Here is a 23,239-nt window from a genome sequence, read left to right as displayed (position 1 = left end):
CAAATCACACACGCAACGCCACTCACACACGCAACGCCACTCACCCATGCAACAACACTCACACATGCAACGCCACTCACCCACGCAACGACACTCACTCAAAGCCACTCACACCCACGCAGTGCCACTTTCACACACACTGTGCAGTGCACAATAGGTCTCGCAGTAGGAAAGTTGGAGATATTGGTTTTGTAAATGACAAAGCCCTTTATGTTTTTAACATGCAAAATAAAAATAAAAGGCATTGTTATTTGCAATTGTAATAGCTCCAACTTTCCTACTGCGAGACCTATTGGCAACGCCAGTGCTTGTTTACTTGGCTGCTGGGCATTTCAATAAAGAAATGAGACTAGCATAATCGGAGCCTCCTGTCCTGAAATAGAATTAAACTGTGTAAATGTCACACCTAAGAACTCTGAAAAGTTCGAAACTAGAATGTTTTAAGCATATTGTATTTCTGACAATTTTACTAAACCAATGCGCTTTTAAAAAGTAAATTTCACCTCAAAAGCTAATCTAAAATACTACCACCCTCATTTCTTTACTTATTAAAAATTCACAGGTAAATTGCGAAGGACAGCTTCGCACACGGGAGCCTTGTTTTATTGAGCTAAATAGTTATCCTTTTCCAGGAGTCGTCTGCGGTTGTCATTCTATTACCATTGTACAATCAAAAGTGCGGCATTAGTAGTTCTCTGGTTTTAGCGGCTGCTAAGTCCGCTTTCTATGCCTACTGTAAACATCCCTCGATTGCACGTCTCCTTTCTTCCTTTTCTCGCGAGAGGTCCTCGGAGCTATGTGAATTCTCGGGGCGGAAGTTCTTTCTCTTTCCGGCGGCGGATTTCAGGCGAGCTGCGAGATGAAGGTGAGCAGCCGGCCCTGGCAGCCAAGACGCTTACCGACTCGGGAAATGTGGTGGTCAGCGGGTTGAGTTGGTCTTGGGGGTGATAACTGAGAGCCTTCGGGGACCCAAAGCGCTACGCTGAGGAGGATGGAGGTGGATGGCGTGAGGGAGCAAGAAAAGCCGGACTCCCTCTCCAAGATGGCGGCCTCCTGCAGTCCGAGGCACGGGCTATAGACATCCCATGGCAGGAGCAGACGGTTCAACAGGAGGCCTCAGTATGGGACTGTAGAGTTAGGGGAACTGCAGAACGTGCGCTTACTGCAGCACGGTGCTTGGGTATTCTGTATTGTACACATTTACCTGTAGACAACGCTTGTCGTAGACCCAATCTGCCACGGAGGCAACAGTGTGTAATCCTGCGTTTTAAACAGACGTTCTGCTCTTAAAACAGGTACTTGTCTAGGTTATACTCTCCGCGTGTGACTTGGCACTGTAGTATTAGCAGAACTGCTTTGTTGTATCGGTGAAGAATGATAACTTTAAGGCAAGTGCCATATTACAGCATATAATGGCGTAGAGACCACAACCTCGTTTTCCCTGTAGCTGTCAAGTCAATGTTCTCTAGTTTGGTGTTCTGTCAAAGTATTGTTATTTTAAACACCCAAAGGCAAGGGAATCTCTCGTCTACTAAAGCAATTGGGTGTGTTATATAAGCACGCTGGTGGTCTCGGCTGCACATGTGTACATCTGTCAGATGTACACACCAGGGCTCGTTTGTTTGCCACAGCTTGAATATTGTAAGCAGTAGACGAGGAAGGGCCGTCATCTTAGCTACCATGCTATTTAGGCACGTGGCAGTTGAATGCCACGTGTTTTTAAGTTTCGGAACCTAATGCCATCGCCATTTGTTTTTCTGTGACAGTTGTGATGCGCAGGATTGTGGTGAAACTGCAAGCAATTGATGCTGGCATGAACTACTAGTAAGTGAGCACACTCGTTGAGTCTTTATTAATGATGTATTTTGTGTGCATTAGCTCAACATCTCCTTTCCGGCCACTGGCTGCCAGAAGCTCATCGAAGTTGACGATGAGCGCAAACTCCGAACTTTCTATGAGAAGCGCATGGCCACCGAAGTTCCTGCTGATCCCTTGGGTGATGAGTGGAAGGTGAGACGAGCTACGTGTTTATGCGCTTTGTGGAGTGTTGCAAATGAACCTCAGAATGCATGGGATTGTGTGTTTGTGGGGGAGGGGGGGTCGGGTGTGCTGTTGAAGATGTGTAACTTCATTGTTTATGGGATTCAAGTGTTGAACATAGCTTATGTTAATGTGTTAGGAACACGCAGCCTCATATTGTCATGTTTTACTTGTCTAGGGATATGTTGTCCGCATCAGCGGTGGCAATGACAAGCAGGGGTTTCCCATGAAGCAAGGTGTCCTGACCCACACTCGTGTCCGGCTGCTCCTAAGCAAGGGGCACTCCTGCTATCGCCCAAGAAGAACTGGAGAACGCAAGCGTAAATCTGTCCGTGGTTGCATTGTTGATGCCAACTTGAGCGTGCTCAACTTGGTGATTGTGAGGAAAGGTGAGCAGTGTTAATTTTGTAACCGTTATAAACACTCGTGTCGTGTTTTGAAAATACACTCGTCCATTCCCTGAGTGAATTAGTAAAACCAGTGCATTCTTTCATCAAGTGACAGAGCGGCAAGATCGCAGAACCCTTTCAAGTGCCTATTTTAGCAGTGGCATACCTGTTATGGATTTGCAAATGTTGGTGCATAAAATACCGGATTTTTAAAGATGCAGACTTCAATTCCCTGGTTTTCTGTTGGGATCCCATTCTGAAGGATCATTGCCCTGTCAGTGTATTTTGCTGAACGGAGGTTAAAGACTTATAGCGTCTTTAATACCTGCTTGGCTTTTGTGTGATTTTGAAAACTTTAATTCAGCCCCTTTTCAAATAAGTTTCGCTTATAATGCTGGCTTGCGATGCCATCATACATCTATCTGAAACCCCATCCATATTTGCAAGACTGCTTCAGGGACTATTACAAAAGGAAATTTAGCCTGATAGGGCTGGGTTGCTTTTAGAGTAAAGACCTTACCCCCAAATGGCTACGGTCGTGGCCAACACACGACTGTCTCCTTTGTGGAAATGGTGCAGAGTCACTACTGCACTTAATATGCATATGTCCAGCACTTCAGGAACTAAGGAAAACGCTCCTGCTACCACTTTTAAGAGACGCTCAGGTGAGAACGTGCAGGGCGACCGTTATTGAATGCCTTAGTGGGCCTTGGATCCAATTATCCTGTAACACTATAACATTTCTGGAGCACACCGCCCAAGAGCTGGAAAACAAGGCACCAACCAAAGAGGACTTAGGATAATAGGCTTGGCCATAGTTGGTCACGGACCCTCCTTCATTTTGCTTAATGGATATTCTTTCCTTCAATCACTAGTATAATAAAAGTACCCTTTTGAGTTAAAAAAGTGTAATGCGATCCAACTTACACAACTCTTAAGTTTTACTTTTCCCCTTAGACTAACTCTGCAAAGTTTGTGTATTTTTACGTTACTACTTTTAATTTCGACTTGTTGGTTACTTTCTATTGTTTTAAAGATGAAAATGTTGACCGCATGGTAGTAAGTTCCACCCTTTTATGATTTTTATAAATCAAATAAAAGTATTCTAAGTGATGCCAGAATGTGGATGTTTTCATAATGTTCGTTTTTCCTTGTAGGCGAGAAGGATATTCCTGGCCTGACTGACAACACTGTCCCCCGTCGTCTTGGTCCAAAGAGAGCGAGTAGAATCCGCAAGCTCTTCAACCTTTCCAAAGAAGATGATGTCCGCCAGTATGTTGTGAGGAAGCCCCTAAGCAAAGAAGGTAGGCATGCAAAACACCGAATCCAATCTGTACAGTTACATTAAGTCCATCGTCAATTTACTGTCAACCTCTTGCATCTATTTTGTTGTCGATCTTATTCGGACTGTCAGTCACTGCATCTTGTAATCCTTGTAAGGACGGGGAACTGCTACAGCATTCTTTATTATCTTTCCATGAGATCTGTGAATGCACCAGGGATAGTGTGAGGGGTAAATATTAAGTTGGAAATAAAGTTCTGTCTAGGCAGGTTGAAAGGCTCTTTGTATCCAGTATAGCTCGAAGGAGAATGGCCTGAACACGTTCAAGTGTCGCACGGGGCGTGTTTGCACCTATCCCGTGTTTGGATATTTTGTCGTAGTTCGGTTTGACTGCATTTCTATAGATCAACCATGCTCTGTCCCCTATTTTTGAAATGGAGTTTACCCATTTATTTGTGCCGGAAGAGCGCTCAAATACTGCAGCAACATCTTTGACTGTTACAATCCTTTATTTAGGCAAAGTCCTTTGAAGTGCCAAGTACAAGACACAAAGAATTTTACAAGCATCAATTTTGTTTCTTAAATATAAACTTTGCGCAAATAAGCAACAACTCATTGTGCAGAGCAGTCCATGCATATAAAGCATAAAACAGATGAGCTCATGACATCTTTAAATTTCAACACGTTAAAACCATAGACTTTTAACAATTAGGTTGCGACAAAAGCTAATCACAAGCTAACTACATCCACATCGTCAAATACTATTTGTTCTACTGCATCTCTTGCAAGAAAAACATCCCAAGTTCTCCGCTGCCCATTGGAGTTGCATTTATGCTATATCCAACACCTGCAGTAAGAATCAATAAAATGTGGTTTTTTTCAGTTTGTAATTTGGCTTCCCTAATAGTTTAATGAAAATCTTTTTAACAAACTTGTTTCCTTTTTGCAGGCAAGAAACCTAGAACAAAGGCACCCAAAATTCAACGTCTGGTGACTCCTAGAGTGCTGCAGCACAAGCGCAGGCGTATAGCTCTGAAGAAGCAGCGCACTAAGAAGAACAAGGAGGAGGCATCAGAGTATGCCAAACTTCTGGCCAAGAGAATGAAGGCAAGTGTTTTTATTACTGCTTACTTATTGATGAAAGATTGAGGTGACCTTGCTGGGTCTCAACTGTGTGACTTGCTGGTCTCAGCATTGTCTGCATTACGCATTTAACTCTACACAGTTTGCTTTCGACAACAGCAGGGCTTGCACTTAATGATGGTGATTATATACGTTTGGCCAGTTAGACTATAACAACAATGTAACTTGGGCCAAAGGTAAATAACTTGAGTTACCTGTTTTAGTTATTGCAAGATGATGATGACAGAAAAGTAATGTACGATAGTTTAGAAATACTACTACTACAGATCAGTTTTTGGGAATTGGTCTGTAATAAATGCACTGTGCTGTTTTACTCTTGTATACATTGCATCCCAGATTGTACTTTTCCTGACCTCAACTCTGTTTTTGTTTCCCGATCATCAAAGTAGTCTTGCACATTAAATGAGCTGGCCTCCGATTGGTTTCATAAACACGAATGCTTACCCTATTTCACCTCCTTTGCTATTATGAAACGCGCTGGGGCACTGCCCTGCAGCATTTGTACGATGCATGTAACAAGTTGTCTTAGCCTCCTATCGTTAGGGTTGACTTAGTGGTCTTTGTTTCCCATATAGCGTCATTTTTGTTGTCTGTAGTAAAGTTTCTTTTGTGTTATGTAGTTTTACATCATAGCCAGTTGTCCACTTTCCAACTGCCTCATGCCACTTGTAATTGCCCCAAACCAGGTGTTTTATTAATATTTCACCTGCCATGTGCGTTGTAACCATAGACTGTTGTATCCTTAGTTTGTCCTCACTAGTCTAGTGTGCATTAATTACATGCAGCATCCGTTGAAGGTATTCACTCTCCTTGTCCCCACTGTTAATGTACCATTATGGTGCTTAGCCAAGTGTTTTAGTGAACCAGAACTCTCCTGATGCTTGTAAATAATTTCAGGTAAAGGTCCTGTTCCTCTTCAAAGTATGTGGCGCCCGTGTTTACACCTCATTATAGTGAATTGTACAATAGTTGTTTGAGGCTTTAATGTTTGGATTTGCCTAGGTCGGTGGGTATGTGCAACCATGCTTTGTCAATTGTGGGCGGAGCATGGAGTAGTAAGAGCGCCTTTGCTAATTTTTATCATGCATGCTTTTTAAACTGTTCATTGTTTAACTGCTATCGCATACATCCTCCGTTGGTATATTTAGACATTATTAGTCTTCCCTATTTGACGCTTGTGTGGTGTTTCTCTTTCCCCTGCTCTTGGGGATTCTCTAGGGCTGGGCAGGATTTGCGTAGTCGCGCTAGGCAAAGCTCCGAAACGGTAAAAAATCTCAGCGAACACGTGGAATTGCTGTAGTGCGACTGTTCGCGTGCTCGGGGAGAAATATCTTGCGAACAAGCATTTCAAGTGCAAACAAGCAAAGTTCATCGGATTGCAGAATTTTTGGCAATTCCGCGAACGCGAAATTACCAATTTCGCGAGCGGACCGGAATTTACCGCCCAGGTCTAATGCTCTCCTCGTTTCCTGTTGGACTCTGGTCCACTGCGGGTTTTCCGGTTTGTGCGGAGTCTCCTACACCCGCACTATCCTAGCTAGCTGCCATTTTGGAGGTTGGCAGTCTAGCTCGTTTCATTCTTCTGGGTTGAGAAATTAGGACTATGCATCCCGAGCGCGTTAAAGGCAAGACCGGCTGCGCCTGGGCGGCGTAAGGGGCCAGTCATGCTGCCTGTTTTCTCCCAGGAGATAAGGGTGGCCTGGTAAGACATTTTTTAGGACACAACTTCTCGAGCTGCGCCCTAAACAGCATGTTGGGTGTGCAGATAAGCTTGACCTTGTTCTATACCCAAACATAAAACTGAAATTGCCCTGATTGTTAAAACATTTAATCTGGACTGCCTCTTTGTCACTGAGATGTGTGCTAGGGACAGCTCTGGTCCCGACCTGATAAATGCTGTACCCCCTTCTTAGATGTAACTGCCCAGACCATAGAGAGGCGGCCTAGCCTTGGTGGCTCAGGATTCCCTTAGATGTACCCTTAGCACTGTGGACGGTGACCCAGGCGCTCTACTGGAAGCAGCCTTGTTCGGGATTAAGTTATCCGATAACTTTTCAGGCCTCCTGTTAAAAATGGGGTTTAAAAAGTTAGATTAGTTAATAGTTCGAATTTGCAGTAAACTAGTGCAAACCCAGTTAACCAGCACAGTACATAAATAAGGGTGCTAGCCTATCTTGTAACAAAGCTAACCAATCGCGTCTCCACCCCCACCTATTTCCACTTTAAGTGTAACGGTGGTATATCTTTATCTCTAGTGCCTGGTCAAAAAAAGTGCAGGTACTTTGTGCAGTCTGGAAACAGATCAGGTGTAGAGCAATTCAAATATTGTCAAGAATGTTGTCAAGGACTGCACAAATTCTGATTGTACTAGTACAGACACAGATTTACAGCATGCTGCTGGAACGAAAAGAGATGACGGAGCAGCTGCTAATTAAAGTACCATTCATAAATCCTGTGGCGGATGCTCCTTTAGAAAGAGGTGGGGGGGGGCACATAAATGACTTTCAAACCATTAGAAGTAAAACTTGCCTCACCTGCAGGTTGCAGCACACGTTCGGCTCCTGACTTGCGCTGCTTGCTGGATGAAAGCATCAAGCCAATCCAAGCGCTGCTCTCTTGCTGGTTACAATGCTAAACAGCATAGGAGCTAGGATTGGCTGAAGCAGGCAATCCCAGGGCTCCTTTGAAGACCAATGGGGCTGTGCTTCTGCTTTTCAGCTGTTGAAGCAGAAGCCTTAACTGCGCATGTCTGGCTGGCCACTGTGAAACACTGGCCAATCAAACATGCTCTGTTCACATAGCCTAACCTGCTGTCACGCCGGGAGAAGTCTGTCATAACCCCGCCCCCTACGGTGAAAGTGGGAAGCATGAGAGGGGACGTGTGTAGTGGGTCGCAGTGGGGAAGTGACGGAGTCCATGCCATCACGCTCCTATGCATGGACCGCCCCTGCTTGAGTCCACAAGGCTCCTCCCACCAGTCCATATAGGGGAGATTATCAAATGGGTTATCTGCAGCATGCAACCTAGTACCATAGCAGAGAGCTTGTGCAATTGTTTAGGTGCTCCCTGCATTTTAGTCTTGCCTTCTAGATCAGGCCTTCAACAGCTATTCTTTCCTGACAACATAGATGTATGATGCGGGTGTCCGAAAGGCCTCCTTCTGATCTGTTCTGTAACAGAATGTTAGCGCCTTTTTGCAGCCTCTGTGTTGTGTATTAAAAACGGGGTGCTTTCAGAGATCTTTTTACATAGCCGCATAAAGTGTGTAGCTGTTTCCGAGCCACCCATTGAGCAACTGCAAAGGTTTGACACGGTTATGGATTTGAGTCACATTTTAGAATGGATCAGGACCTTTAGAGTTCCAGTTCTGAGCTTGATGTTTAGAGCTCTTTTCTAGTCTGTAAATATCCAGTCTAGGTATGTCTCGAAACAGCTCTGCTTTTTATATTCAAACATTTTTGAGAGGAGGATGCTTTCTTTAGCTTAATTTTTTTTTTAATCCTTTTGATAATTTTGAGATGTTGCTTTTCACTTTGCTTCAGGGGTGGTCCAGAAAGCTTCACACTCAGTTGCAGTAAACCAAGGGAAAGGTATCCGTTTTGGTTTCTGCGGAGGTTCTATAATGCCTTCCGGTATACTTATGAGGGCAGGGGTGATCCAGATACAAACCTAATACGAAACGGGCCAAAGAGCTAATTGAGCCTCTATTTTGCTCATGCCAAGTTCTTGTCTTAACACTGTTGTTGAGGTTCCTGGGTCTAAATGTTTCACAGGATACTGCTATGTTAATTTGGTCACTATTGCTCCTCAGAACACCAGCTCCTTGGTATGGCAAAGTATCTAAAGGGCTTGATCTTTATTATCCATATAGTGGGTGTTTTTTACTTCTCTTTTGGCACAGTTGGCGGGACAAAACGTGTGCTACGTAAATCGTTTGTTATATGTTGGAGACCTTGGAGTGAGGTGACCAGTTTTAAGATATATCCCCTGCTATGGATGTCATGGTTGCCTCTGGATTAATACAATTGTGTTTATTTCTTGGTGCTTAGGCGGCACATTGAGGGCGTGCTTGGACCTTTCTAAAATGGGTTCAGATTTCAAGGCACATAGAAACACCACAGACATTCGATTTGGGTGTACTACGGGGTTCTTGTATGTTTATTGAGCAGAGATTGAGATTTGTGCACTGGCCGATCCCCTTAGCTTACGGTGAGTTGGCACATGTGTGGTTGTTAGCAACCACTTTAAGATGCTTGCTTTTTGAGGTGCAACCTTTACAAAGTCTGTTTTTAGACTGAGGCACTCGAGTTTTTTTTCCTCTTTGATCTTGCAATGTTTGAAATATTCGCATCACTGTATGCAGTTTCGATTTTATACCCTTCCTATTAACTTTTCTGCGTTTACCTATTTGGCCCTATCCTTTGGTGATCTTAGTTTTGAGCTTTGCTCTTGCTTAGTGCCAGCGATTTTTCCTCATAAGCAGATTTGACTTTTTAACCGATATATCAAATGAACAGTTGGCTACCTTGATACTAGGTAAAGGAACGTGGTTGGAAGTGTTTTTCTCGCCTGGTTAGCAGTTTAGGTCGATCTACTCGCGTGATGCAGACTAGAACAACTTCATCTTGTGCTAACTTCATATTGCAGTCCTCTAAATGGCTTAAGATATTTTTTTACCTTATTCCTGAGAGTTTTGATAAATTGCAGCTCCTTCCCGAAACTGCATTCTTTTATAGGTAACACACTTGACATGGATCGAGTGAACTATTGAATGGAATTAAAGTACATAAATCTGTTTACCAGTCCTAGAGCAAACACCGAGGTAGGGTTATCGTGAAACTGTAGTGCTATACAAATGCATTTCAGAAATGCTAACTATTTTGTAATCGTAAAAGGCGTCATTGATGGAGCAGGAGTTGAGAAGTAAGACACTGAAGATTGTTTTTATCCTTTTCATATAGATGGAGGTGTTTGTTAACTCAGTTGGAGTGGTAAATATTCAGTAGTGAAGAAGCTGCTCCTGTAAAGGACCTGAACGATGCATTTGCCCCTTATTAATTCCAAGCACACTGTTTTGCTTGTGAAAATCTTTGTAGCACTGAATAGCTTTAATGAGTTGTAAAGTTAATCAAATTGTTGAAACAAGAGTGCCTGAAAGTTAGGAAGGAGAGTTTGAATTTGTATCTCCATCTTGTGATAGCGATTGAACATGTTTGACCACATGACAGGGTTAATGTGGGAGATTTTTTTGTAGCTATGCTCTGATCGTGCAGCTGAGTGGATGATCCAGTTAAAGCACCGGAGAGGCCCATCTCGGGTGCACACATCTCAGCATGCCCTGGACACACAGGCTTATTAGTGCACTAGACGTGGTGATGCTTTAGCGACCGAGGTCTATGATGAGTCCTAGATAATTGGGAGATAAAGCCAGAATGCAAGGTCTTCTGTTTCACTATTCATGAAGAAAAGTGTTTTTTCTACTGAAAGTTGTAGTAATGAAACGGGTTTAAATTACAGTATTGTGATTTCATAGGAAAACGATTACTTGGATTACCATTATTGAGCACCCATCTCGCCTAAAGTGGCTGATTGAAATTGGCTAGAGGACTGGCATTTAACCTACTCCTATACTTGATGCCTACAAAAATTACCTCATGTAAACTTAACCTTCTTGAACTCCTGAAAACTTGTTAATCGCCTTAAATACCACTCATCACTGAACACAAAAAAAACTGCTGCCCCTAAACTCCACCTAAGTTTAATGTCATTTTGGATTGTTCATTAAACTTTCCTTTTGAAATGTTTCCTTTTAATTTTCAATCAATTTATATTTCCTTGACATTTTTTATATGGGTTCCCCTTAAAACAGTTTTAGTTCTCGTTTACATAGCTTGTATGAAATATTCTGCCCAGTTTGCTCTCTTGCAATTAAAATATGTTGGCAGTCAAAAAGTGTATCAGGCTTATGGAGAAAAAGCTAAAGAAAAAGTTGAATAACCACCTGACCTACAGAAAAATGCAATGCAAAATACATAATAAAATGGCAAGATCACGCCTATCTTTCAGGATAGGCGGAGACCAGAAGCATGGAGTGTAAAGAAACTGGAGAACACTTGCAAAGGATTGTTAATAAGTCAGCTTAAAGGAAACGTGTAGAAATGCATTTGCACCACAACTTTGTCTTCTGTTTTTTATTTTTAAAATAATTCAAGGAAGACCTATCCTGTATTTAGTAGCCAGTGATGGTTCTGCTCATTGAATGTTTTCTCACTTTTTCAGGAAGCCAAGGAGAAACGCCAGGAACAGATTGCCAAGAGACGCCGGCTGTCTTCACTGAGAGCCTCCACCTCAAAATCTGAGTCCAGTCAAAAATAAAACAAGCAAAATAAACTATTTTTTTGTGGTCAAATCTGCTGTAATTTGTTTTATTTTCTCATCACTGCACTCAAATTCTGCGAAGTCTGTTTTCTGGGTGATTGTCATCCATCTTCAGATAGCTGGCAGAAAGATGAATATTAAACATTCTATGAACATCGTCTTTGTAAGGAATGTTCATGCAGGAATAAAATGTGAGGTATATACATAATTCCTGAACCAGAAGGTTTCTTTACTTTGTAAGTGAACATCACTGACATAACGTTCATGTAGTATTCCTGAACGAGAGGGTTTCTTTACTTCGCAAGTGAACATCACTGACATAGCGTTCATGTATGGGCTTCTCCAACAAGTAGCTACTGGTAGCTCTCTAGCTACCTATTAGTTAGTAGCTCTCCTTTGTGCGTTCCTGCCATCTAAATTGAAACTTTTTGCGTGGTTAGATTGGGATATGTATGACAACCTAGTGTATTCCAAGAAGAAAGTGTGCATTTTCAGAACCCATAAGCTGATGTTTGGAGAAAAACGGTTGAATTTCCAAAATATTTTTTAAAGGCGAATTTTGAAAATCCTGTATGGAGACTTATTACTGATAACTTTTGTGCCAGGCGAACTGCAGCGATGATAGCATGCATTACCTATGTGTAGGCATTCCAAATTGAACCACCCCCCCTTCCTGATGCACGGAGGTGATCACTGCTGCTAAACTTTGACCTAGTGGCCACTAAAGTGATCTTCTCTAATGTGGCTACTATTACCACACTATTAGTAGCTTGCGATTTTCTTTTAACATCAGTCACTCCGGTTACCCCTGGCTAGAGAGAACCACTCAGAAGTTTGCTATTTGTGTTCATTTTTTCAATCAAGTTTCGGAGAGCTCTTTAATATTTTTACCACTTGCTTATTTTTTAACAAATGTTAAAACTGTATTTTCAAAGAGCCGTAATGACAAGTTTATTGGAATGTGACAGCAAATCTTTGACGCAAGTGTAGTGTAAATAAAACCGGAACGAGCAAATAGAAAGTACATTATTTGGTAAAGTAGGCAGCATGTGGATATTCTTTCAAATCCAATTCTAGCACGTTGCAACACTTGAAAATCAGGAGTTTATAAAATACCAGCAGGCTTCATGAAAAATCCTCTCATTTAATGTACTGTTTTTTCTATAGACTGGTCTGCTCTGCCCGCAAATTATTCTGCTGCTTGCAATCATGAAGGGAGTTTTTAAGGGTTTCATAAATCAGACTCCTTCACACATGTACAAAAACTGTCCAGATACCAGAAATTCGGCTTTGTTAGCCCTGAAGAAAACAAATCTAAAGTTTACAACTCTTATAGTTTCAGAGCTTCTCTGTGTACAGGAATTTAATGTAGAAGTGAAACCACATTTGTATTATGTTGGATTTTACAAAATCCCCTACTCTTTCCCAAGTGCATGTTTGAAATGGAGCACAAGTATGTCTAGATAGATGCACCAATGACAGATAAAAGGGCTACACTTTTTTGCCTGGTTTTGTATCTGACAATTACAGAGTTCCCAGAGACACTTTCTAAAGCTGCATGACGTGCAGTCCTATCTTGAGAACACCTCTTCAAACAACCACTGAAACTGGTTCTCTGCAATGAGGACCCAAAATCTTCCTACCTGCAAAAAGTGGAAGAAGTCTACTGCACCTATTACATTCGAGCACAACGGCGGCGAAAGAAGCAACAGGAAGGAGGCTGGGTTTTTGTGTTTTGCACTTTTATAGCGTGAACTCGCCTGGAAGGTTTTGGAGCGCTTTACGTGAGCACCAGTTGCATTACACAAGACACATTTTAAGTTGGCGATATTGTATGTTGGAAGGTGCGATGTTTGTTTTTCTGTTTCACTCCTGACAGGAAGAGGCAGTAGAGTCAACAGTTGTAGAGGTGTGGCACAAGAGAGGGTCAAGCAAAGGTAACTAATTTTCACCCAAACCTCACAGAATGTACGTACTTGGATGCAGAAACAACCTAACCATTCAAGAATTAAACCTACGGTTTCCAAAATGCTATCAATCAATCAATGACATTTATAGAGCGCACTACATACCCGTAGGGTCTCAAGCCGCTGAGGGAGGGGGGGGGGGTGCCGCTACTGCTCGAACAGCCAGGTCTTCAGCTTCTTCCTGAAGGAGAGGTGGTCTTGGGTCAGGCGCAGGTCGGTCGGGAGGGAGTTCCAGGTCTTGGCGGCTAGGTAGGAGAAGGACCTTCCTCCTGTAGTCGCTCTTCGGATGCGGGGGACGGCGGCGAGGGCGTGGTTGGCTGATCGGAGGTGGCGTTTGGGAGCGTAGAAGTTGATTCGGCTGTTGAGGTAGCTCGGGCCTTGGTCGTGTAGGGCTTTGTGTGCGTGGGTGAGGAGGCGGAAGGTGATTCTTTTGTTGACGGGGAGCCAGTGAAGGTCTCTCAGATGTCCGGAGATGTGGCTGGTTCGTGGGATGTCGAGGATGAGTCTGGCAGAGGCGTTCTGGATCCGCTGGAGTCTCTTCTGGAGCTTGGCGGTGGTACCGGCGTAGAGGGCGTTGCCGTAGTCCAGTCGGCTAGTGACGAGGGCCTGGGTGACGGTCTTCCTGGTCTCGGTGGGGATCCACCAGAAGATCTTCCGTAGCATGCGTAGGATGTTGAAGCACGCCGAGGAGACGTTGTTGACTTTCCTGGTCATGGAGAGGGAGGAGTCCAGGATGAAGCCCAGGTTGCGTGCATGGTCTGTTGGTTTGGGTGCGGTGCCCAGGGCGGGAGGCCACCAGGAGTCGTCCCAGGCGGAGGGTGAAGAGCCCAGGATGAGGACCTCCGTCTTGTCAGAGTTCAGTTTCAGGCGGCTGGTCGTCATCCACTCGGCTACCTCTTTCATCCCTTCGTGCAGGTTGGCTCTGGCGGCGGCGGGGTCGTTGGTCAGGGAGAGGATCAGCTGGGTGTCGGTGGCATAGGAGATTATGCTGAGGTTGTGTTGGCGTGCGATGGCTGCGAGGGGGCTCATGTAGACGTTTAAGAGGGTGGGGCTCAGAGAGGATCCTTGAGGGACGCCGCAGATGACTTCGGAGGCCTCTGACTTGTACGGTGGAAGGCGGACTCTCTGTTTTCTTCCGTCGAGGAAGGAGATGATCCATTCCAGCGCCTTGTCCTGGATTCCGACGTTGCTGAGGCGCTGTACTAGGGTGCGGTGGCAGACAGTGTCGAATGCCGCAGAGAGGTCTAGGAGGATGAGGGCCGCTGTTTCTCCGTTGTCCATCAGGGCTCGGATGTCATCGGTGGCGGCGATGAGGGCGGTCTTGGTGCTGTGATTGGCTCGGAAGCCGGACTGTGAGGGGTCGAGGGATCCATTCGTCTCGGAAGGCGGCCATCTGCTTGTTGACTGTCTTCTCGATGACTTTGGCTGGAAACGGGAGGAGCGAGATGGGGCGGTAATTCTTGAGTTCGGTGGGGTCCGCTGTGGGTTTCTTGAGTAGAGCGCTGAGTTCGGCGTGCTTCCAGCTCTCAGGGAAGGTGGCGGTGTCGAAGGATGTGTTGATGTCTCGCAGGTGGGGTGCGATGACAGCGTCGGCCTTGTTGAAGACGTGGTGAGGGCAGAGGTCGGTCGGTGATCCGGAGTGGATGGAGTTCATCGTGTGGATGGTGTCTTCGGTGCTGATCGGGGTCCAGGCGTGGAGGGTGGTGGTGGGGGGTGGTTGTTCGGTCTTGGTGTGCGTTGGTTGGTTGTTGAAGCTGTTGTGTATGTCTGCGATCTTGTTGTGGAAGTATGAAGCGAGGGAGTTGCAGAGCTCTTGCGATGGGGTGATGTCGTTGTTTCCTGCGTTGGGGTTGGATAGCTCTTTCACGATGTTGAAGAGTTCCTTGCAGTTGTGTGCGTTGTTGTCCAACCGGTCCTTGAATGCAGTTTTCTTGGCGGCGCGGATCAGCTGGTGGTGCTTCCGGGTGGCCAGCTTGAAGGTGGTCCTGTTGTCCGGTGTAGGTTCCCTTCTCCAGACTTTCTCGAGGGCTCGGCAGTTCTTCTTGGAGCTCTCGAGTTCGTCGGTGAACCACGGGGCTTTCTTGCTGCCGGGTCTGCTGGGCGGGGTCCTTAGCGGGGCAAGCTCGTCCGCGCAGGTGCTGATCCACTTCGTGAGGTTGTCGGCAGCCTGGCTGGGGTTCGCTGAGCTGGCAGGAGGGTGCTGGCTCAGGGAGGTGGCGAGCTGGTCTGCTGTGATCTTGTTCCAGCTTCTGCGGGCGGCCTGTTGCTGGTGGTGGTGGGTCGTCGTTCTCTTGAAGGTGAAGTGGACGCAGCTGTGGTCCGTCCATTGAAGCTCTGTGGCGTGGCTGAAGTCGATGTCTGGGCTGGAAGAGAAGACTGCGTCGAGTGTGTGTCCGGCGAGGTGGGTGGGGGTGGACACCAGCTGCTACCCACACACCATGGGCAAGCAGGATTAGATGAAGCAAGACTGGGGAAAGACCAAACAAATCGGGTGGGGGGAGGCGAAGTAACACCGGTTTTGAATTATTACTATGACTGAATTGCTTGTTGTTTTCTGTAAATTAAGTTTTAGGAGGTATGCACTGCGGGCTAGAACGTGACTTACAGAAAATACCAACAAGCAATTCCACCATAGTATTGAAGGGACACTGCACAGCGATATGAAATCCACATTAAGTGCTATAATACCTTCAAGGCAGCTCGCGGTAAAATATTGCGTCCGCAAAATGAAGTTAACGCCCAGGGGGAGCTTTAGTTCAAATAAAGTGTCCAATTGTACGTGAAAAAAGCAGCAACGTGCGGGAGGGGAGATAAGGTGATTTATGCAAACATGCATTAAGTGTGGCAGCTGTGATTTCGCCTCATGTTGAGCTTCTCCACGTGCTTTACTATGACAAGGAGAAAGTGGGTGGCAGGGAGTGGGCGCCAAGATGCCGCCTCATGTTTCAGTTGCCTGAGGCACTAAAAGCAGTGCAGAGATACAACGGGAGGGGTAAAGAATGAGATTGTGAGGGCGGGACTAACGGGACACTGGTGAAGAAAAAGCGTGGTGCGTGGCGGCGTTTTGAGTTACCGGCAGGTAAAATTAACAGAAAATGTGAAAAAAAGCAGACGGGCAGCCGTTAAAAGTTAGGAGCATGGCCGCCATAGTAACATAATAAAAGCGGCTGTGCATTTTAAACGTATGCGCATGGCGTCCGGTGAACCAGGCGCCATGGAAAACCAGCTCTTGGCATTGATGGGAGAGGGCGAGTGGGAGGGAGGGAACAAGCATATGGCGAGCGGCTTGGGAGCGCATTCCATTGAAGTCTGGTGCGAGGCTGATTGGTTTGACGTGCACACGCATCTCACACGAGTGGATCACATGAACTAGACGTAATCCGCATTGAAAAATCCCCATGGTAAGCTTTCCTGTTCCACCTCCATATGTCTCGACATCTGCAATGCGCAAGCGCATTGGCAGAGGTCGAGATCTAAAAACTACTCTTCTTAGTCTTATGGCCAAGGCTTTGGCCCATAGTTTAGCATCTACTCCCAGCATGGACAGGGGTCTATATGCAGCCGGAGGGTCTATTCTTTAATCCGTTTTTCTGTCTTTACAGAAGTAACTCACTCTTGAATGTATTGATGTTCCTTCTCCATAGTCTCATTACCATGGCAATGCTGTTCATGACCAGTTTCATCTGGGACCCAGCATCTTTACCTATCGTAAAAGAAGCAACAGAGGGAGTACACAGCACCATTTTTTTTTGACTGGCTGGACTGGTGTCACTGCTGTGCACAGCAGCAACAAATAAGCAGTCATAGGAGACAGGTGCATTCAAAGAGCACTGCCACACCGCTGGAAAAAATAAACAGCCTGGCTCCATAGGGCTACACCCTGCTTGAGAAGATTCCTTTCTGAACAACCAGATGAGGCCCATATATAAATAAGCATAATCATGTACCAAAGTGAAATTAATTGCTCCTAGCCTCTTTGCTGGATAAGCATAACCAATAACTAAGGCAATTGGCAGGTAGAGAAACTAACACACATGATTAATAAATATCCTTGTAATTCCTTATTAAATGCCATGCCTCATACTTCTTTTCAGGAACTCCGTTACCAGTTCCACTCACTCCAAATTGTATGCGTTGCTAAGACCGCTGATTGGACTCTGCTGAATATTTTGAATAAGCCCAGTGTTGATAATGAACATTACACGCGTCTCTTCTCTACAGAAGGAAATAATGGCTGAGAATCCAGTCCAGAGGAAGCCCTTAAATACCCCTATGTTAGACTTGGCCCTGCTTGCAGGGTCATCCCGAAACTTTTTGGCTTTTCCCCCTAGTCTTTTTGCTATATGTGTGTGATTGAATGCTGCGCAATGGTGTGCATAGGCTTGTTTTCACCATTGAAGAAAATTTCACTTTTAAAATGTCACTATGTCTGCGTGCTTGTGCCTGCCTGTTACGGGGGTTGACTGTTCCTAGCAACTGCTGTCCTGTCTTGAGTGCCCACTGCTTGCGCATCTTGCCCAGTATTGCCTGCCCTCCTGACTTCCTAAGCCCAGCACCTGGTGAGCGCTATACTTTGCTTCCAGCTGCCTGCTGTCGAGCAGAGCACGTGTGTAGGAGAGTAGGGTCTGCAATCCTATGATCACCCAGATTTTTTGCTTTTGTTTCACTGGTTTACGACTTTCTCTGGCTGTGGGCCTGCCAATCAGACCCACAGCCTAGCTGTTCTCTCACTAAATTGACATGTGTACCTTAGGTGCATTATCCAATTGGTACTGGGCCACCTTATCAGACCCTGTAACTCAGGGCATAGGTGTACCCAGGGCCTACCAGGGGCTGAAGCATGTATTATGCCACCCCTGGATGGCCATCTAAATCTGACACAACTGGTTGCATGACAGCTGGGGCAAGGTGGTGTAATCACCCTTTGCTTTAGATATAGTATACCTATATCTAACCCTAACAATGGACACACAGATTCCTATCAGTCACACCTATGGCAGGCCTTGACAATCCTGAAGGCAGAGTGCTTGGAATTGTGTGAAATGGTGCTCTGGCATGAGCTGAGCCCGTTTGCAGCTTGCGGAACCAAGTCCTAATAGCTGTTCCATGATAACGCATACCATATACTCTTAAGTGCATTATAATCCTCGCGGTTAAATGCTATCTTTGGTATTGCTTTATCAAAACATGTCGAGTAAGGTGTCATACGAATTGGAATACTAACCCCTCGCCAATTCTGGCGACGGGGTTAGCATTCCACCCTTCTAGAGGGACACGACATGTATGTAACTGTGAACCCCGGTTAAAGTTAAACGAAGCCTCAGCTCCACAAAATGGATGCTGCCACCACAGACACGAGTCTGACCTCCTGCTGCTGGGAGTCCTTCCAGCGAGGAGAGCTTGGACAAAGGGTTTCCTGTCAGGGGCGGTGCTAGCACCATCCCAGACAGGGTTTTGTGTATCCTGGGTAGGCAGGGCTTTACAGGAAGGTGACTGCTGAGTGGCACCCCGGTGCTCACTACGCATCTGCCGGCTAGAACCAGTTCCAGGGGCACACTAGCCCCTGGCCTGGGGAAAGTCCGGCATGGGAGAGGGGTGTAACCACCCCCCTTCCTGGTCCCACCCCTAGGGCAGGACCTAGTCGCGTACCCACCCCTTTCTTTAGGATAAAGGCAGGAGTGGGGACCCTTCCAAATTAGATCATCTTTGGAATCAAGACACAACTTTCTACGAAAGGACTTCAAGATTTCTTCTTCAAGATTCTCCCTTGTGACTAAGGAGTAGTCACCCTGCATCCGCAGGCACCATCTTAAGAACACTGCGATCTGGTGCAAGTCCTTCCTCCGGAATCCGACTGCCCAGCTCGACGAGAACCGGCTTCCCTGGCACCTCTGACCTCTACCCACCTCTACAGCAAAGCTGAGAACCGTGGGTGCGACGAGACCTCGAGGGACCGGCCATCTTCAAGACTGCACGACTTCTTTCCAGCACGACCGCCGAGGGATCCTCTGGTGAGTGCTTTGGGGTCTGAGAAGCCCCGACCCTGAGCAGCTCCAGCACCGAAGTTCAGCCTCCCAGCATCTCCACGATCTGCGTTGGGCCCTTCTGCTTTTTGCTGCTCACCGCGTTGTTTGGCTACTAGCCCACTGGCTTGCGGCCTTCTTAACGACGCCCGACGACATCACTGCTGCTGGTCTGGTTGCTCCAGACTGGCCCTTGCTCCCTTCCAAAAGAGGAGCACCCCGGACCCTCCTGGTCCACTCCAGACGCCATTTTGAGTCCACCGCGTGGGCTTGAATTTGCCAAGACTTGTTGCCCCAATCCTGGGTCCAGCGACGTCGACAGCATCATCCATCGTGGGACAGCTCGCACCTCCATCCTGGTCGCCGACAACGCCTCCTGGTCCGTGAGATCTGCAGAGCACAGCGTCGCCCACTCACCTAGTCGAGGTGACTACCATCCGGTGCCCTCCTGGTGCCACCTGACTACTGGCTAGTAGTCATGAACTTGGTCCCCTCTGCTTTCAGGTGTCTTCCATCTTCGATCCAGGCTTGGATCACTCGAACTCTCTTCACTGGTCGCCTGCCAGCAACTTCTTTTCTTCAGGCTCCTGGTCCGTCTACGAGGATTCCCGACGTCTTTTGAGACCTATGCAGCTGCAGCCCCTGGGCTAGGTAACTTCGGCATTTCGGTGCCCCAGCATAGCCTCACTATCCAAGGGTCAGAATCCACTTTCGTTTTCCTCCTACCAGGTCGGGTTCGCCCGAGAACACTAACTTTGTGAAATCTAGCTACCATAGACTTTGTCTCGCTTCACGCGTGAGGGTGCACACTCTGCACCCGAGTCCCCTAGGCCTCCTATTAGTAATCTGAAGGTTCAGTAGTCAAGTCCTAGCGATTCCAAAGCCTATTAGTACAGTACTTACCTGCTAGTAATTTCGTATTCCACTTTTGTAGTATATGGTTTTCCGTGCCCCTCGGGCATTTGTGTAAATTGTGCGAACTCAAGTATTTTCGTAAGAGTTTTGTTGTGTGCTTAGTACCCTGTCCTCATAAAGAGTACAGGGCTGTTGTGATTCTAATAAATACACTGTTTATTTTCATAACACTTGTGTGGTGTCCTTTCACTTGGTGTTCAAGGGGTATATGTGATGGTATAACAGCTGGCTTAACACGCCCTCTAGAGTTTAGCCCGAGGACTACTCGTATCCACGCTACTAGGATAGCTGGTCTATAAGGTTGACTTACAACCAATCACCATAAGGGTTGTTTGGACTGATACAAAGTGCTCACTAGAATAGTGAACATTATATATCAGGCCAACTTCTCTCAACGTGGTCTGCCCAAGAGCAGAGAGAAGTTGACGCCTGCAGTGCTGTACTGCTAAAGCGCTATAACTGCTCCACGGGGGGGGGGGAGGAGAAAGGAGCTGGTGTCCTACAGCGCGCTGTTGTTGAAGCGCTACGAGGGAATCCCTGTGTGTGGGGACCCCACCCTCCGTTGCCTGCTTGCGTAACAGCGGGTGTCCACCCCGCATCTGCCGTTATTTGGGAAGTGCTGGGAGCCGGTAATCACCGCTGTTGCCTGGGACAGGAAAGCGATGTGTGGGGACTGAAGTGCAGTGGCAGGAAAGCGTGTCACCGCCAATCACCGCCGCTGGCCGGGATCTGTGCGAGCTGTGTAGCAATAAAGTGGAGCGCTGCGTGCAGAGAATCACCGCGTGCTGCCGGGGAGAGCTGCCTTCTTAGAAATGTACCCGGAACCTACCCCGTATGTTGCTGACCTTCCCCGGTGCCTACCCCGCATTGCCGCATGTATGTTATTTAATCAGCGGGAGCCCACCCTGCCATCTACTCCAAAATTGCAGCGGGAGCCTACCCCGTGTTGTCTTTGCAGGCGATCACCACCGGCCCGGGTGAAGTGAGGCGCCGGGCGGGGCGCTCTCGTGCCGCTGAGAGCCCAGCAAGTCGAGCGCAGTACCAGAAGAAGTCCAGTGACAGAGGAGAACCCCCGGAGCAGCGCAAAGAGTCCTGGTGAGTGGGGCCGCTGCAGGCTCGTTATTGGGAGCCCGGGGGAGTGCAAGAGGACTGCCGGTGAGCGAGGCCTGCAGTTTAAGGGTCGTGGTGCCCCTGAGTATTTCCTTACCCAGTGGCGCCGTACCTGCGGGCCGCTGCAACGCAGTGGGGGCATTTTTCTTGTCGGAGCTCCCGAGAGGGGGGCCTCCCAATTGCTCCGTGGTGCCAGTGTATTGTTGGGGGCATTATTGAACGCTAGAGTGCCGGAGGGGGACTCCCACGTGCAGTGCCCCATCTCGGACCAGGCCACAGTGCCCCGGTAGCTACACAGCGATGCCGCAATTGCGTGTCGCTGAAACGGGAGGCATTTTTCCTGAGCCTCGGGTCCCAGAAGGGGACCCCCAACTAGCCAGTACTGTGTGGGCCATATACTTTTTGCATTCCTGAGTCCCCAAGTGGGGCTCCCCAGGGCACGGGGGTGCCAGTACTCTTTTTGGGCAATTGTGCATTCGAGTCCAGAAGAGGGACTCCAACTTACATCGTGGGGCAAGTTTTCTCTCAGAGTCCCAGAACAGGGGCTCCACAGACGCGGTGGCGCCAAAAGGCTAACCTACAATGTTGATGGCAGTGATATGTGCAGCTTTTCTGTAATGTCTGCATCGCTGATGTTATGCCGAACGTTAATGTGGTGATGCCTTAATGCTCAGATGTTTTACGCCCAATCCTAATGTGATTATGCTGTTGGTGTTCTGCCTAATGATTATGCTCCATACTCATGATTAATGCCTGTTTACGTTTTTGGACCTATGCTTAATGTCTGGTTATGATGTTCTGGGTTTATGCCTACTCTGATTTCTGCCTCATGCTAATGTGATGATACCTCTATGCTCACATGTTACTGTATAATCTGATTTATGCTAATGAGGTTTATGCCCACATGATAATGCTTTTATGTTCATGGCAATGTTACTAAGGTAGGCATAATGGACTTTTGCTAATGTTGTTGTTGTTGCTAATGAGATGCGCACACTGCTGATGGTGTTGTGCATAATGTGTCTAATGTCATACAATGTTGTGTGCATTCTCCATCGAATGTGCTTTTTGCAGATGATGCCTAATGCATATGTCGATGCCTAATGTTCTCTGCTTACTGCGAGGATGCAAAGTTTCCTATTCTGCCAGTAGGTACTGACTGCTACGCATTACTTGCTGATAGTCTTACATTTATGCTCTGTACCTTATGATTCTGGCAGCGGCCCGATTAGCCCTGCCTTGTAAATAGTCCCCCTGCGAATGGCTACCTGTTGCCGGCTGGCACAGTGGATATGTACCTATAATTGCATTAACAATGTGTTTTTATAATACACGTTATTTTTTGTGCAGCCTGGTGGGGAGTTTCTTTTTGTGGTGTGCCTAGTGTGTTGCTTGTGAGTGGCTGCGCGGATGTTTTGCACAAAGCTCCTAGTTTAGCCTACCCGCTCCGCACCACGCTACCCCGTGTCTAACACCCTAGTACTGTAACATTGGTTGAAATGCATCAACCGCACCTTGAGCAATACAAATGGCAATAAGAAGGTACTTGAGCCCTGGAACCTCAAGCAAAAAAGAACTAACACAAGGGTATTGGAGTGGTTCCTTTTTGTATCCCTGCATATGTTTGGAAAATTATTTATTGGTTCATAAGAATAGAACACGAAAATAAGCAGACCGTTTCCTTGTATTTCATTATATTTAAAAATTTGACAATTCAGGTTTTCTTGAAGACCAAATTATTTGTTTTTCTTTATTGAGTCCCACATAGCTCCATTGCCTTTAAGTACAATACTTTTACTATTTAAAATGTTTCATTAGGGTACTGATGTTTTAATGTGACACACTAGCACAACTTGCATGTCCAAGCACTTATGTTGAAGTATTGCTTTAGTGTCTTTGTGAGAAGGTGGCCTGATATGCAGTGCTCACTATTCTAGTGAATACTATGTATCAGTCCAGCAACCCTTATTGATGATTGGTTGTAAGTCAACC

At 46.4% G+C, this 23,239-nt stretch overlaps 1 protein-coding gene across 3 annotated transcripts; it reads left to right on the top strand.

Moving 5' to 3' along the window:
* Window positions 1-824: 824 nt before the first annotated feature.
* Window positions 825-11,263, top strand: RPS6 (ribosomal protein S6). Of its 3 annotated transcripts, none has more exons than XM_086951993.1 (6): window positions 825-865; window positions 1,879-2,010; window positions 2,219-2,429; window positions 3,587-3,733; window positions 4,661-4,818; window positions 11,134-11,263. In XM_086951993.1, the coding sequence occupies exons 1-6, from the start codon at window positions 860-862 to the stop codon at window positions 11,227-11,229; spliced, it is 750 nt and encodes a 249-aa protein (XP_086808119.1). In that variant the 5' UTR covers window positions 825-859; the 3' UTR covers window positions 11,230-11,263. The 3 variants fall into 3 exon arrangements, with proteins under 3 accessions (XP_086808119.1, XP_086808118.1, XP_086808120.1); XM_086951992.1 differs by having other exon boundaries at window positions 4,661-4,822; window positions 11,138-11,263; XM_086951994.1 differs by having other exon boundaries at window positions 825-1,295.
* The last annotated feature ends 11,976 nt before the right edge of the window (window positions 11,264-23,239 follow it).

The sequence above is a fragment of the Lissotriton vulgaris genome, unplaced genomic scaffold (genome assembly GCF_964263255.1).
Source record: "Lissotriton vulgaris unplaced genomic scaffold, aLisVul1.2 SCAFFOLD_247, whole genome shotgun sequence".
NCBI classification, from domain to species: domain Eukaryota; kingdom Metazoa; phylum Chordata; class Amphibia; order Caudata; family Salamandridae; genus Lissotriton; species Lissotriton vulgaris.
Note: the sequence above shows the minus strand (reverse complement) of the source record. Positions and strands in the feature narration are given on the sequence as shown.